Source organism: Ailuropoda melanoleuca, chromosome X, assembly GCF_002007445.2.
Source record: "Ailuropoda melanoleuca isolate Jingjing chromosome X, ASM200744v2, whole genome shotgun sequence".
Taxonomy (NCBI): domain Eukaryota; kingdom Metazoa; phylum Chordata; class Mammalia; order Carnivora; family Ursidae; genus Ailuropoda; species Ailuropoda melanoleuca.
This window is the reverse complement of record NC_048238.1, coordinates 55,830,053-55,845,559: the sequence shown is the minus strand read 5'-3', so window position 1 is coordinate 55,845,559 and position 15,507 is coordinate 55,830,053. Positions and strand designations below refer to the sequence as shown.

The window sequence follows — 15,507 nt, the reverse complement described above, 5'->3', positions numbered from 1 at the left end:
GTCAGTCAGAGAAAGAAATACCATATGATTTCACTCATACATGGAACTTGAGAAACAAAACAAATGATGAAAGGGAAAAAACACGAGGCAGACAAATAAAGAAACAGACTCTTAATTATAGAGAACAAACTGATGCTTACCAGAGGGTGGGGGGTGGGAGAAAGGATTAAATAGTGATGGGGTGTACGGAGTGCACTTGCAATGAGCACCAGGTGATGTATGGAATTGTGGAATCACTATATTGTATACCTGATACTAATAGAACACTGTATGGTTACTAACTGGAATAAAAATAAAAATAAACACAGAAACAGCAAATGTTGGTGAGGATGTGGAGAAAAAGGAACTTGTGCACTGTTGGTGGGAATACAAACTGGTGCAATTGCTATAGAGAACAGTATGGAGTTTCCTCAAAAAAATTAAAAACAGAACTACCCTATGATTCAGTAATTGCACTACCGAGTATTTACCCAATGAATACAAAACACTAATTCAAAGGGATATATGCATTCCTGTGTTTATTGCAGCATTATTTACAATAGCCAAATTATTGAAGCATTCAAAGTATCTATCGATAGATGAATGGATAAAGAAGGTGTGGTGTACACACACACACACACACAATGGATTATTATTCGGCCATAAAAAGAATGAAATCTGGCCATTTGCAGCGATATGGATGAAGCTAGAAAGTATAATGCTAAACAAAGTAAGTCCGTCAGAAAAAAGACAAATACCCTATGATTTCACTCACATGTGGAATTTAAGATATTTATGTTTTTAAATTGCAAAAAGGATGTCAGAATATATTGCTAGAAGTCCAGAATGGTGAGTATGGTCCCATCTTTTTCATTCACACTTAGAGTGTAAAATAAACCATATGTCACATTCACAGTCACAACTCCTTAAGTTTTCATTTAGCAAAAACTAGAACTACTTCAGAGACCAGTAGAATATAAATGGCTGACACCAGGAGTGTAGCTCAATGTGACTTGGGAGTAGAATTCATGAATGAAGTGCTGGAAGATAAAAATGAAGATGGAAATCCAGGTAGGGACCGATTCGTGAAGGACTTGAAATCTGTGGAATTAGATTAGGATGTTATTTCAGAGGTAAAATGCTACCATCCAATGTTGGTTTTTTGTTATTAGATGGAGGGTTAGTAGAAGTTTCAACTCATGACAAAATGTGAGCTGGGTTTCAGGAAAATATGTATCTGTTTTCTTTTGTGACTGGAGAATAAAAATCCTCTCTGAATCTACACCTAGGCAGCCCCTGTCTAGACAAAGAACATGGTGCTATCCTGGGTGAATGGAAAGACCAGACTGAGAGATCCCATCAGATCTTATCTCAGTTACACCTTTTTTGCAGCTCAAAGTTGGTGCTGCTTTCCACAAGATTCTCCTAAGATATAAACAGCACACAAACCACACACTTCTATCTTGTAAAACATGCATATTCATTTGTACAAACATTGTTTCTGTATCCCAGTTTGGCAAAATCCATGGTCCTGAACTGCCTGCTTTGCTACTGTAAGAGAGCATCTGAAATGTAGAAAATGTCAGAGGTAAGTGGCCTCCATGTGTGAAGGTAGTGCTCTCTGAAAAAATACCTGGGCACGGATAACTAAATGTAACAGTATTTATTACCATCAAGAATTTCAGGAAGGATTTCAACTGTGGCTGCAGATGGCAACCTTATGTAGTTTTTTTCTCCTTTCCCAATAGTTAGCCACATAACTTGATGGTTGAGAGGTAGGATCTAGCCCAATTATTTTGGTAGCACTCCCTGAAAATAAAACAGCTGACCCTTCTTCCTGGTCAAAGTGCTTGGTTATGCTTCCTCAAACACATGACAAACCTCTAGATAACCAGGCCCTTACTCTGGTGTTGCGATTCCCAGCTTGTGGGGCCCCAACCAATTCTGTTATACTGCTAAATTAGAAAACAGGAAATCCAATTATTCCTGGCTCACCATCTGCATCATTTCCCACCCATGCTAGTACACTGACTCTAGCCACTTTGGGAAACCAGCTGTAATGCAAACTTATTCTGTATTTTCACATCTTTAGGTCTTTCCTGATGTTGATCCTTCAGCCTAGAATTCCCTTATAGACCCTTTCCATCCTGTCACTTAGAGCTCAGTTCCTCCTTGAGGCATGTGCCCCCATTCCAAGATATCTCAAACTAAGCTGCAGTTAATTGCTTGCTCCTTCTGTGTTTATACTATATGTTAGTTGACCCTACATTAGAGCAACTACTTCCATCTACTTTATATGAGTCATTTTAAATGAACAGGGTTAAACAAACTCTTTGAATGGCAGATGGTGTCAGAGAAAGTACTTATGCTTGAGGCTCTGACAAACTTGGGTTCAAATCCCGTTCTCTTCCATTTGTTGCTGTCTGATTTTGAACAAGTAAAATCAGTTCTCTGACCCAGTTTTCTCATCTGTAAAATGAGGACCATTAAGAGTAGCTACCTCATAACTAGCATTGTTTTAATATGGGACAAGTGGAAGTACCAGAAACTGCCTGGTACATAGTAAATACTTCATAAGGGTCAGCTCTCATTATCACCAATGCTTGAATCTACCCCATAATGTAAATGCCACACACACAGAAAAAGAAAATCATACATTTGTCCTCTGATGTGCCCCTACCCGGCACTGTGCCTGGCATGTCGTATGTACTCAAAAAATGTCTGTTGAGTGTGTGGTTAAATTAATGAATCCATAAAATAATTCTCCTTGTTAGCATCCTCCTCTTCCTCTTTGACTTTTCTACTATCTATTAACGTCGTGCTTTATACCTCACACAAAAACTATCCAGTAGAGGGTTACTGAACATCTCCCATCCCTTGTTCATTTTGCTTTACCTCCGTTTTTTGCCCACTTTGTTGAATTCTCTGCTCTAACAAGTTTGCATTCAGCGGTAAGCAATTCAGCCTAGCCTTGCAGGCAGAGGTAGGGCGAAAGGGGGAGGGGGAGAGTGCTGGAAGCGGGGCGTGGCCACCATGTCGCAGAACCAGACTGCGCCTGCGTAGGCTGCGGCAAAGCCAAGCACTGAGAGGCTAGCGGTCACTGCTCGCTGGTGTTTGTGTAGAAAGATCGCGCCTCTCCCCAGCTCTCACTCCTGACCCCGGTCTCTGGCTCAGGACTTGCGCCCAGGCGCCGACATTCCTACCATCCTCTCTCTGACAGATTGCTGACCACCTCGTTCCTGCTCCTGACTCCGGGAACCATGTCTCTGGTAAGCCAGAACGCGCGCCGCGGCAGCGCAGAGACCACTGGAGATTACAGCGACGGCCAGGGTGAGATGCAGGCTAGTAACGCCTCCGGGTCCCCGACCTCCATGCTAGTTCCCCAGGCCCTCCAGGGCCCTCATGCGCCAATCAACCCTCAGGGTGCCAGCGCTTCCCAGGCTGCGCAGGACCCGAACGACCTCGAGGTCCTAATCGAAGAGCAGTCCCAACGTTTGGGGGCGCTCAGGGTCCACGACCCTCTAGAAGACAGGTCGATTGCTTTGGTGAATTTCATGCGAATGAAAAGCCAAACCGAGGGTTCTATCCAGCAGGCAGAGATGCTGGAGTTCCTCAGAGAATACTCAGATCAGTTTCCTGAGATCCTCAGACGAGCCTCAGCCCACCTGGATCAGGTCTTTGGGTTGACCCTGAGGGTTCTTGATCCCCAGGCTGACATTTACAATCTAATCAGCAAACGGGGTTACCAGAACACTGATCGCATAGCAGAATCCCTGGATGTGCCAAAGGCAGGTCTCCTGGCCTTGGTCCTAGGCCACATCCTCCTGAATGGTAACCGGGCAAGAGAATCATCCATTTGGGACCTGCTGTTAAAGGTTGATTTGTTGGGTGATCCTCAGAGGATCAACAACCTTTTTGGGAACACAAGGAATCTGCTCATTACTGACTTTGTGCGCATGCGGTTCTTGGAGTACTGGCCAGTGTATGGCACTAATCCCCTCGAATTTGAGTTCTTGTGGGGCTCTAGAGCCCATAGGGAAATCACAAAGATGGAAGCCCTGAAGTTTGTGGCAGAGGCCCATGATGAAGAACCCTGGAGCTGGCCAGAAGAATATAACAAGGCCCTGGAAGCTGACAAAGCCAAAGAAAGAAGACAGGCTGCTGGCTTGGAATTCTGGTCAGAGGACACTATGAATGATAAGGCCAATGATTTGGTCCAGCTGGCCATTAATGTCACTGAGGAGTTGCTGCCTATACATCAGGATGAGCTACTGGCTCACACTGGCAAAGAATTTGAGGAAGTGTTCCCAAATATCCTCAGTCGGGCTACTCTAATCCTTGATCTGTTCTATGGATTCTCTCTGATTGAAGTTGATACCAGTGAGCATATCTATCTCCTCGTCCAGCAGCCAGAATCAGAAGAAGAGCAAATGATGCTAGAGAGCCTGGGGAGACCCACTCAAGAATATGTGATGCCAATTTTGGGTTTGATCTTCCTGATGGGCAACCGTGTCAAAGAGGCTAACATCTGGAACCTGCTTCGAAGATTTGGTGTGGATGTAGGGAGAAAGCATGCCATCACCTGCAAGCTTATGAGGCAGCGCTACTTGGAATGCAGGCCACTGTCCTACTCTAATCCAGTTGAATATGAGCTTCTCTGGGGTCCTCGAGCTCACCTTGAAACCACCAAAATGAAAGCCTTGGAGTATATGGCCGGGCTCTACAGAAAGCGACCACAGGACTGGCCAGAGCAATATAGGGAGGCTGTTGAAGATGAGGAAGCCAGAGCCAGATCTGAGGCAACTGCCATGTTCTTCTTTGGCCCCATGTAAAGTCTGGGGAAATGTATCACTTTAGTTTTGTAGCATCAGTTGAAGGGGCCCTGGGGAAATGGGCACTGGGGCCCCAAATCAGAAGTCAGTCGGGGCTGGGGTGGAAAGTACACATTGTGCTTGCTATTTGTGTTCTATTCCTAATAGTATTTCCTTCCTTATTATATACCCTTGAATTAGTTTCATGATCATTGTTTATAAATGAAATTGCTCATTTGCTATCCCTGTCTTATTTTAATATAAAAGCTCAGATAGTTGTGTAAAATGTATTGGTCATATTTACATCTTTCTATGATGTGGAGAATATAAAGTTGTTCTTTAACTGTTTGAAATAATTAGTAAATTGGTGTTGGGCAGAAGTTAAGTAACAATAGTAACAACACACAGAACAAAAACAAACACAAAATCACCTATCTGTGGATACCTTCTTTGTGACTATTTTTGTGTAAGGAAAAAAAAAAAAGCTGGCACTTACCTGTATTTGCTTTGCTGTTTCAAAATGTAGTGAAAAATAAAAGTATAATGAATTAGACCCCATGCTTAAGCACTCTTTTATTCAACAAATATTTATTAAGCACCTGCCATGGTCTGTGCTGGGAAGAAAACCCAGCTGAGCCCAGGGCTTAAAGGGGAGGGGCCACGGAAATAAACCAGAAATTGTTTCATTGCTCCCGCAAGATGTATAATAAAGATAAGCTTAGAGTGCTAGGAGAGGCCACATGAGTAACTGCCAACTAAACTGTAGGTGCTGGGATGGGATGGGGGAGAAGGCAATGGGGCACAAGAAGGGCTAGGGGAGGGGCGGGGGGGTGTCAAGGAAAGGATTAGTGGGGGAGTGGATGCAGTGGTGGTAGGGGATAATTAGGTGGTATGGAGGGCTGAGGATCAGTTGTCTTTTAGTGACTTCTATTCTAAGACCTGAGGTTGAGGTGGGGGAGGGAGGGATTGTTTATGAAGTCAGGGGCAGTATGTAAAACACCTTTTGGGGAATTCACAAAGACAATGTTCAGTTCAAGGGGGAAGTGGGAGAGGGAAGCCTGTGGCAGAGATAAGGAAGACCCATATCCTCGAGAGTGGTCTTGGGAATCAACAATGGCTCTCCTGAAGGTCTTGGATCTTGGGTCAGACCGAACAATCTACCTGGAAATCTGCCCAGCAACCTTTGCCAGTGCAGTTTATTTCTGCACCTAAGCTGTTAAGGTGAGTGAGTATTTTGGCTCTCTTCATCCTGATCCTTCACGCAGCTTCTAACCCTGCACACGGCTCTCCCTAAGCTTTCCCTAGAAAGCCTGCAAATGACAATTTCTATAAGGGAGCCCTGGCTCAGTAGTGGATGTTATATGGAAAGTCACCTATGACGCAGGGGTGGGGGAGGTGCCTACCAGTGGCGTAGGTTTTATGTTTCCTCAACCCCTGGCACCCATAGCTATCTGTCCTTTCATCCATTTAATCACGAAGGGCTACCCCCAAAATGCCACCTCCTAGCAAGTGAGAGAAGACTCTCCTCACATTTTCGTCAACCTCAGGAAGAGGATGACACAGCCGTTTTGCCGGGGGAGGGGACGGGAAGAAGGGAGATAACACCGTTTTGGTCCCAAATCCCGCTGCCTGCAGAAGTCAAATTACAGCCGCGAGGAAGCCACTGCGCATGCGCACTCCGCGGTTGCCCGGGAGATACCACCCCCACCTTGTCTCAGCGATCCCCCCCTGTCATAGCATGCCGGGGGGGGGGGGGAACTGAACACTAAGGGCAGGATTTATCTCTAGCTACAGCTAAAGGGGTTCTGGAAAATGGGATGTGGGGTGGAGTTGTGAGGCAGGAGAGTATCTAACTCAAAATCTGGGATCTTGAAGTAGGGTCCTGCCTACGTGCTGAGAGCCTCTCTTTCTTTAGCTTCCTTGAACCCTTAATCTGTACATGCTTGTGGGGCGGGGGAGAGGGGCAAGCAGATTAACACGCCAAGTTTTTCTTGCTCTGATTTTTTGGGTGGTGCAGTTTCTGGATCCTCGAGAACATCAGCTTTTCTGGCGGTACCAGTAGAAAGAAACCTGCCAAGGGGAAGGTGTAGCATCCCGACAATAGTGTAAAGCTGCCAACTTCTTTACTACTAAATTTGTGCTAGGTACTGTGCTGGGTTCTTCACCACCTTTAGCTCTAATCTTTCCACTAGTTCTCCAAGAAGCCTTCTAATAGCCTCATTTGACACCGTAGGAAACAGCCTTCTAGGTGTAGAACGTGCATTTTTGTCTAATCTCCCTACTCTGTCCTATGAGTCTTCCCCAATTTGCCCTCTTCCTGCAAGCTTCCAGCCTTATCTGCTGGCTTTCACCCAGGGAAACTCAAACATCACCATTTCTGGACCTCTAGAAGTGTCTGGCAATATATTTTGTAATCCTGAAAGAACAATGACCTGACAGAGCTCAGGCTTTGCCAAGGGGAGCTCAGGATGCAAAAACAGAAGTGGGAAATAGCCCCTGTGTCAAAGATGCCACATGTAGTTTCCCAGAAGTGACAAAGCTGAGACTTGTATGGAGCACATGCCTATGGTGAGGGAAAGGTCGTAGTCTCTCAGTGGCTACAGCCATTTCTTTGAAGGCCATGAGAGGTCTGGGTACTCTCCTTTTTACACACACCAAATTAGAATTAGCACCCCCTAGGAAAAATAGTGATGGAAGTGGGTGTCTGGTAAACAAGACTTACGAAGGATGCTGCATGAATTAATTCAATGGACAATCACTGTTAAGCCTTTAAACACTGAACCAAAAATCCTTTTTTATCTGTGTGAATTAGTTTGGAAAATGGTACAGTCTGAGTTCATTTGCAGACTCTCTGGGCCATCAGTACCACAAGTATTGAACTTTTGGCCAAGTTAGGACTTGCAGAATGGGTGTTGGTTAGATACGGGCTCATAATCCTATATATACAATACCATTCAGATTCCACTTTAATCCTTCCTGGAAAGGAAACGTTGACAATACATTCACTTTCCATTGCTGAGGCCCAGGAGTGTCTGCTTCTGGAGAAGATGGGTGGTTAGGGAAGACTTTTATGCCTTCTTTCCATCAGTTTCTGTACACACACTCAAACCATCACAAATGAATATTACAATTCAAGGAAAAGTTGAGCTGGACTGGCACATGTGGACTTCAAGGCAATTCTCCCAGCCCTAGGATTGCTGCCCCTAGACCCTCTGATACCAACAATCTAGACCAGCCTGTAAGTACCCTTTAGGTTCAGACAAGGATCCCAGTCTCCTCCTACCTTTCTAGTGGGGATTTCCAGACAGTGAGATTTCTCACTCTACATAGTTTCTTTTCCCCCTCAGTGAGTACTTGGCAATGTCTTAAGGAATTCTCTGCAGACAGGGTTTGAGGCTAGTTGTAAAGAAAGCTGGAAAAGAATTATCAGAGTGGGCCCTAGCTCTCGCAGACATTTCTGTTCTAGGCCTCATATGAATACACTAAGCTTATGATAAGGAGGGGGCAGTATATCAGAATGATTATGAACTCTGGATCTGGACAATGCCGGCTGTGTGTGACCTTGGGCAAGTTATTCAACATCCCTATCTAAACAACTCACAGCTACTTTCAAGAAATTGATAGAAAAGCCCAGGGTCACATACTTAGTTACTATTTGATGATGTCAGAACTATAACCCAGGCCAATTGTATCTTAGTCTAGTGATATTTCAATTCTTCACACTGCTTTTAAGACTACTTATCAACACCTTGGTAGCTGAGTTCAAATGAATACAGATTTCTTAGAATTACTAGTATTTGGGTTTTTAAAAACAATTATTTCAGATGAATATTAGCCCCAGGTAGTTTTGAATTGTAAAGCTTAGCTGCATTAATAACATATTCTTTGCAAACACCCATCCACAAGACACTTTTCTAGGGGCTTCTGTGTGATCTTTTTAAACAGGTCTCAGTGACTATTAGGAATCACCTGCTTTACGTACCACTCAGGGAGTCCCAAACAGTGAGGATTACTTCTCTGATAAAAGGGCAGTGTTAGGGGTTCCTGGGTGGCTCAGTCAATTAAGCGTTTGCCTTCAGCTCAGGTCATGATCCCAGGGTCCTGGGATCCAGCCCCACATTGGGCTCCCTGCTCAGTAGGGAGCCTGCTTCTCCTTCTCCCTCTGCTTGTGCATGCTCTCTCTCTCTCAAATAAATAAAATCTTCTTTTAAAAAGGGCAGGTTTAGGAAGGGAGTTGGGAGCTCAATCCTAATGTCTGAGCAGCCTTATTTCTTATTTTATTACTTATTTTTTGAGTATTTGATATGCAATGTTACATTAGTTTCAGATATACAACTTAGTGATTTGACAAGTTTATACGTTATGCTATGTTCACCACAAGTGTAGCTAACATCTGTCATGTTACATCCCTATTACAATATCATTAACTGTATTCCTTAGGTTGTGCCTTTTACTCCCATGACTTACTCATTCCATAACTGGAGGCTTGTATCTTCTTCACCCATTTTGTCCAACCCCTCACTCCTTTCCCCTCTAGCAACCATCAGTTTGTTCTCTGTATTTATAGGTATGATTCTGCTTTTTGTTTATTCATTTTTTTGAGATTCCACTTGTGAGTGGTATCTGTCTTTCTCAGTATGACTTATTTCATTTAGCATAATACCCTCTAGGTCCACCCATGTTGTCTCAAATGGCACAATCTCATCCTTTTAATGGCTGTGTAATATTTCATTACATATAGATTCTTTATAACTTCATCTATTGATGGGCACTTAGGTTGCTTCCATATCTTGGCTGTTGTAAACAATGCTGCAATAAACACAGGAGGGCATATGTCTTTTCAAATTAGTGTTTTTGTTTTCTTTGGGCAAATACCCAGTAGGGAAATTATTAGGTCATAAAGTATTTCTATTTTTAATTTTTTGACAAATCTCCATATTGTTTTCCACAGTGGCTATACTAATTTACACTTCTACCTACAGTGCACGAGGGTTCCTTTTTCTCCATATCCTCACCAACACTTTATATTTCTTGTCACTTTCATTTTAGCCATTCTTACTGTTGTAAGGCGATACGTAATTGTGGTTTTGATTTGCATCTCCCTGATGATGAGTGATGTTGAGCATCTTTTCAAGTGTCTGTTGGACATCTGTCTTCTATGGGAAAATGTCTATTCAGTTTCTCTGTCCATTTTTTAATCAGATTGTTTTTTTAGGTGTTGAGTTGATAAGTTTTTAAATGTATTTTGGATATTAACCCCTTACTGGATAAATCATTTGCAAATATCTTCTCCCATTCCATAAGTTGTCTTTTTGTTTAGTTGATGGTTTCCTTCACTGTGAAATAGGGTTTTTTTGTTTTATTTTGGTGTAGTCTCAATTATTTATTTCTGCTTTTTACCCCTTGCCATAGGAGAGATATGTAGAAAAATGTTTCTATGGCCAACGTCAGAGAAATTACTGCTTGTGCTCTCTTCCAGGATTTTTATGGTTTCAGGTCTCATGCTTAGGTCTTAAATTCATTTTGAGTTTATTTTTGTGTATAGTGTTAGAAAGTGGTCCAGTTTCATTCTTTTACATGTAGCTGACCAGTTTTCCCGGCACCGTTCATTTAAAAGACTATCTTTTTCCCATTGTATATTTTTGCCTCCTTTGTCATAGATCAATTGACCATATAATCATGGGTTTATTTCTGGGCTCTCTATTCAGTTCTATTGACCTACAGTCTGTTTTTGTGCCTGTACCATACTGTTTTGATTACTACAGCTTTGTATATCTTGAAATTTGGAATTGTGATACCTCCACTTTGTTCTTGGAATTACTTTGGCTATTGAGGGTCTTCTGTGGTTCCATACAAATTTTAGGATAATTTGTTGTAACTCTGTGAAAATGCTGTTGGTATTTTGATAGGAATTGCATTGATTCTGTAGATTGCTTTGGGCAATGTGGCATTCTAACAATATTAATTCTTCCAACCCATTAGCATGGAATGTCTTTCCATTTGTTAGTATCAACCTTAATTTATTTCATCAGTGTTTTATAGTGTTCAGAGTACAGGTCTTTCACCTCTTTGGTTAAGTTTATTCCTATGTATCTATTCTTTTGTGGTGAAATTGTAAATGGTGGTGTTTTTTAAACATTTTCTCTTTCTGAGTGGCCTTATTTCAAACTGCCTTTCTTCTTAGAGCACTTGGTTTGGCATGGGCTGGCCAGGGTAGGATCTCTGTCCTCTAAACATCCACTTTCCTCAAAATATAGAAGAGAAGTAATATGGAGAAAGGGAAAACACAAGAATAGTCATTGCTTCTGAAGCTGCCCTCTGTTCTCATGCCTAACCTGCTTGGACCACATCTCAGAGAACTTCCCTACCAGTGAGAGTGGTGACAACAGGGTGCATTGGGATGGCTCCAGTGTGGTTTGGTCTTGTTCTGCAAGACAAAGAGGACTGCTGTTCTAGAAGATGTTCATAATTCCAGACAGTGAGGGAGAACCCCTGAGATCCAGCTGTAGAGAACTACTTGCACATAGGACTGCTCTCCTTTCTCTGGATTGGAGGTCGGGAGGAGTGCAAGGCCTAGGATGGAAGAAGTGAGAGGGAGCTTTGGCACAACTGCTAACCCTTTATATCATGTCTCCTTACACAACTATGGGCATGGACATGCTCATAGTTCCTAACAGGGAAGAAAAACAGTAGTCAGACATGTTGAGTGAACAGAAGTAAAAGACCAGCTATGACAGGGAACAAACTGGCCCTTGAGATCAATGGCAGCACCCAACCCTCGTTTGTATGGTCTTCACTGCCAAACATACTCACAAGGAGTCAGACCCAGTTCAGCCCAAACCAAAAGCTGTCCTGGCCTCTGAGAGTCATCTACACTGAAGGAGCCCTTGGAAGTCAGGCTTGTTAAAAGGCCACTTGCCCAGTTCGGTTTATTTTTATTTTTAAAGGTTTTATTTATTTATTAGCAAGAGAGAGCGTGTGCACACAAGCAGGGGGTGGGGGCAGAGGAAAGGGAGAAGCAGACTCCCCACCAAGCAGGGAGCCCGATGCGTGGCTTGATCCCAGGACCCCGAGATCACGACCTGAGCCGAAGGCAGAGGCTTAACCAGCTGCACGACCCAGGTGCCCCTGTCAAGTTCAGTTTAACAAGCTATTGGTTGAACATCTGCTATATGCTGGCCTAGTTATAGTAGACACTGGAGCACAGAGATTAATCAAATGTGGCCCTCACCTTCTGTATGTTCTAATTCTCTATTCAGCTTTGAGACTGGTCAACTATATAACTAATCTATTAAGGTTTTTTCCCAATGAATAACTTTTTCCTTTCTAGAATTTTTAATTGTTGCTTTTTCAAATAAACCTTACTTTTTTCAAAATAAGGATGCTGTTCTTTAATAATAATTTTTTATTATGTTATGTTAGTCACCATACTGTACATCCTTAGTTTGTGATGTAGTGTTCCATGATTCATTATTTGCATATAACACTCAGTGCTCCATGCAATATGTGCCCTCCTTAATACTCATCACCAGCCTATCCCAATCCCCCATGCCCCTCCCCTCTGAAGCCCTCAGTTTGTTTCCCAGAGTCCATAGGATGCTGTTCTTTTCTTATGGATTCCAATCCCTTTTTCATCTCTTTAAACATTTTAATCAGTTTTATTTTAAATTTTTAAAAATATTTGCCTATTTTTTTCATTAATTCTGCCATTTGTTGGGTCTGCTCAATATCTAATGGTGGTGAGTTTTCTTTTTCTAATTTTTTAGAAGTTTTTTTTAGGATTTTATTTATTTATTTGTCAGAGAAAGAGAGAGAGAGAGCACAAGGGGAACGGCAGGCAGAGGGAGAAGCAGGCTCCCCACTAAGCAGGGAGCCCGATGTGGGACTCAGTCCGGCCCTGGGATCATTACCTGAGCTGAAGGCAGACACTTAACGACTGAGCCACCCAGGTGTCCCGGTGGTGAGTTTTCATATGTGCTTTATCACTCATGTCTGTGTGCTAATCTTTAGTAGGTATTACCTTCTAAGAGACTCTCAGGCTGTCTCTGATGCCAATCTCTCCCTCTTGGGGAGAAAGTATGAAGTTACATGCAGTCTGGTGCAGCTGTTCCACTGCAGTCCTTCAGGCACAGACACAATGTCTTTCTGAGCTTGGAGGCTCTTTGAGTCTCCTCTGAAGAGAATACCTCCTGCTCCATGGAAGTCTTCTATTACATACGTCTTTAAGATATTTATCCAAATCTTTGCTGCCTTTTAAGATTCTGTGGTCTTATAATTTACTCCTTTCATAAATCTTCAGTGTAATTTCAATGGGATTTGGGAAAGAGAGGGAAAAGAGAGATGTCATTCCACATTTCGACCAGAACACAGCATTTATTTTAATAGGTAAAAGTTGAAGTCAACTTAAATTCTCACAGCATATACTTTAGTTTTACTTGTTAATAGAATTAGTGTCCCTCCTTTCAATGGAACAATATAAAATATTTGGGAATGATGGAGTAGAAGACTATTAAAGAATAACAAATGATATTCAATACATATTGTTAACTACAAAATGAAAGCTTTGAAATAATACAGAGTCAATATTGTCTTATAAAATGTATGTGCAAATATTGGAAACATATTTTTAAAAATTATGAATAGAGATGTGGTAGACAAAATAACAGTCCCTCAAAGATGTCCATGTCATGATCCCTGAAACTAGGGAATTAGTTTCTTTACATGGCAAAACAGACTTTTCAGGTATTATTGGATTAAGGATGTTGAGATAGGGAGATTAGCGATTATCCTGGATTATCCAGATGGACCCAATATAATCATAATAGTCTTTATTTTTTAAATTATTTTTTAAATTATTTATGAGAGAGAGAGAGAGAGGGAGAGAGAGAGCACAAGCAGGGGGAGCAGCAGGCAGAGGGAGAAGCAAGCTCCCTACTGAGCAAGGAGCCCAATGCAGGACTCGATCCCAGGACCTTGGAATCATGACCTGAGCCGAAGGCAGACAGACGCTTAACTGACTGAGCCACCCAGGCGTCCCCAAAATAGTCTTTATAAGAGGGTGGCAGGAGGATCAGAATTAGTGGTAGGGGATGTGACAAAGGAAGCAAGAGATTGAAGTGATGCGAGGAAAAGGTCATGAACCAAGAAATGCAGACAGCCTCTAGAAGCTGAAAAATGCAAGGAAATGGATTCTCCCCTCAGAGCCTTGAGAAAGAATTAGCTTGTTGAGACCTTGACTTTAGTCCAGTGAGACTAATTTTGGACTTCTGATCTCCAGAATTATAATAATACTACCAAGTTTGTAGTAATTTGTTACAGAAGCAATAGGAAATTAATATAAGTGCTTACCAGAAAGTAGAGAAATTTAGAGTAATTTAAGTTTCTACTTTGCTTGAAAAAAATTAACATTTGAATAAATAAGATACAATGTTTAAAGCAGTTGAATCTGTCAGTAACAATAAGACTCTGGTTGTCAGCTTATGACTGTAAAAAATAAAAGTATTGTAATATCTATGGTAGGAGAATGCAGAAGGAAAAAATTCATGTACTCATGTCTCATAGAAATATAAATAAGTAGTGGGTTATATAGGGCTACATTAAATACTACACAAAAATTTTAAGAAATGATTATGTTGTAGTACATTACAGTTCCATTTCTAAGAATGAATTTTGAGAAACTATTTTTGGATGTGAAATTACATTTGGCTTGGAGGATTATTTATATACAATGGAATATTACTCAGCCGTCAGAAAGAACAATTACACAACATTTGCAGCAACATGGACGGGACTGGAGGAGATTATGCTAAGTGAAATAAGTCAGGCAGAGAAAGACAATTATCATATGGTTTCACTCATTTGTGGAACATTAGAAATAGCAGGGAGATCGGTAGGAGAAGGAAGGGAAGAAGAAAGGGGCGGTAAACAGAAGGGGGAATGAACCATGAGAGACTATGGACTCTGGGAAACAAACTGAGGGCTTCAGAGGGGAGGGGGTGGGGGACTGGGATAGGCCGGTGATGGGTATTAAGAAGGGCACATATTGCACTGGGTGTTATATGCAAATAATGAATCATGGAACATTACATCTAAAACTGGGGATGTACTGTATGGTGACTAATATAACAAAATAAAAATTATTTTTAAAAAGTCTGTCTATGTAATAGAATGGCATACAGACATTACAAATGATGTACAGTAATGGTTAATGGCAAGCAAGTTACTTTAGGAGACAATATTAACAGTATAACTTAATTTCTATGGAATGAAAAAGGACTATTTCTCCAGCCACATTATAATTTTATTCATTTTGGTTAGCAGTTTTGCAGGTACTATTTTTGCATATATTATAATACACACTTTCTTAATTTTCCACAGTTAAATTACATTTATTCTAATGAATTGAAGAAAACACCAAAGATATACTGTGATGACCTCTTTCTTTTGAAAAGTGAAAAAATAATTTTAATGCTTGAGTGTGGGTTGAGTTGAGTTGAGAAAAATCTCTTATGCTGTGGGTAGGAGCATAGATAAAAACAGCTCCTTTATGGAGAGTCTTTTGGCAGCAAAATAACACTTTTGAAGGTTTTCTCAGTAAATAATAGAGCAGATAAATATAGATTTGGCTATATGGAGTCCATAAAAACATTGATTGAACAGGCTAAAACTGGATTTAAAACCAAAAATTAGTTACAGAAAATGGGATTTTTTTTTCCAT

At 41.5% G+C, this 15,507-nt stretch overlaps 1 protein-coding gene and 1 long non-coding RNA gene across 3 annotated transcripts in view; both read left to right on the top strand.

The window, feature by feature from the left end:
- The first annotated feature begins 3,059 nt into the window (after positions 1-3,059).
- MAGEE2 (MAGE family member E2) lies at positions 3,060-5,348 on the top strand. The gene has a single exon (XM_002929168.4). The coding sequence runs from the start codon at positions 3,240-3,242 to the stop codon at positions 4,809-4,811; it is 1,572 nt and encodes a 523-aa protein (XP_002929214.1). The 5' UTR covers positions 3,060-3,239; the 3' UTR covers positions 4,812-5,348.
- A 176-nt stretch (positions 5,349-5,524) lies between these two features.
- LOC109491225 overlaps positions 5,525-15,507 on the top strand; it is a 34,218-nt gene continuing 24,235 nt past the window's right edge. For both annotated transcript variants that reach the window (XR_004622432.1, XR_002144572.2), the window contains exons 1-2: positions 5,525-5,552; positions 5,822-6,011. This is a non-coding gene — a long non-coding RNA (uncharacterized LOC109491225). The remainder of the gene's footprint in view (positions 5,553-5,821; positions 6,012-15,507) is intronic.

Excerpts from the sequence above, each read along its gene's own strand:
- MAGEE2 (XM_002929168.4), top strand. The coding sequence starts at position 3,240 with ATGTCTCTGGTAAGCCAGAACGCGCGCCGCGGCAGCGCAGAGACCACT.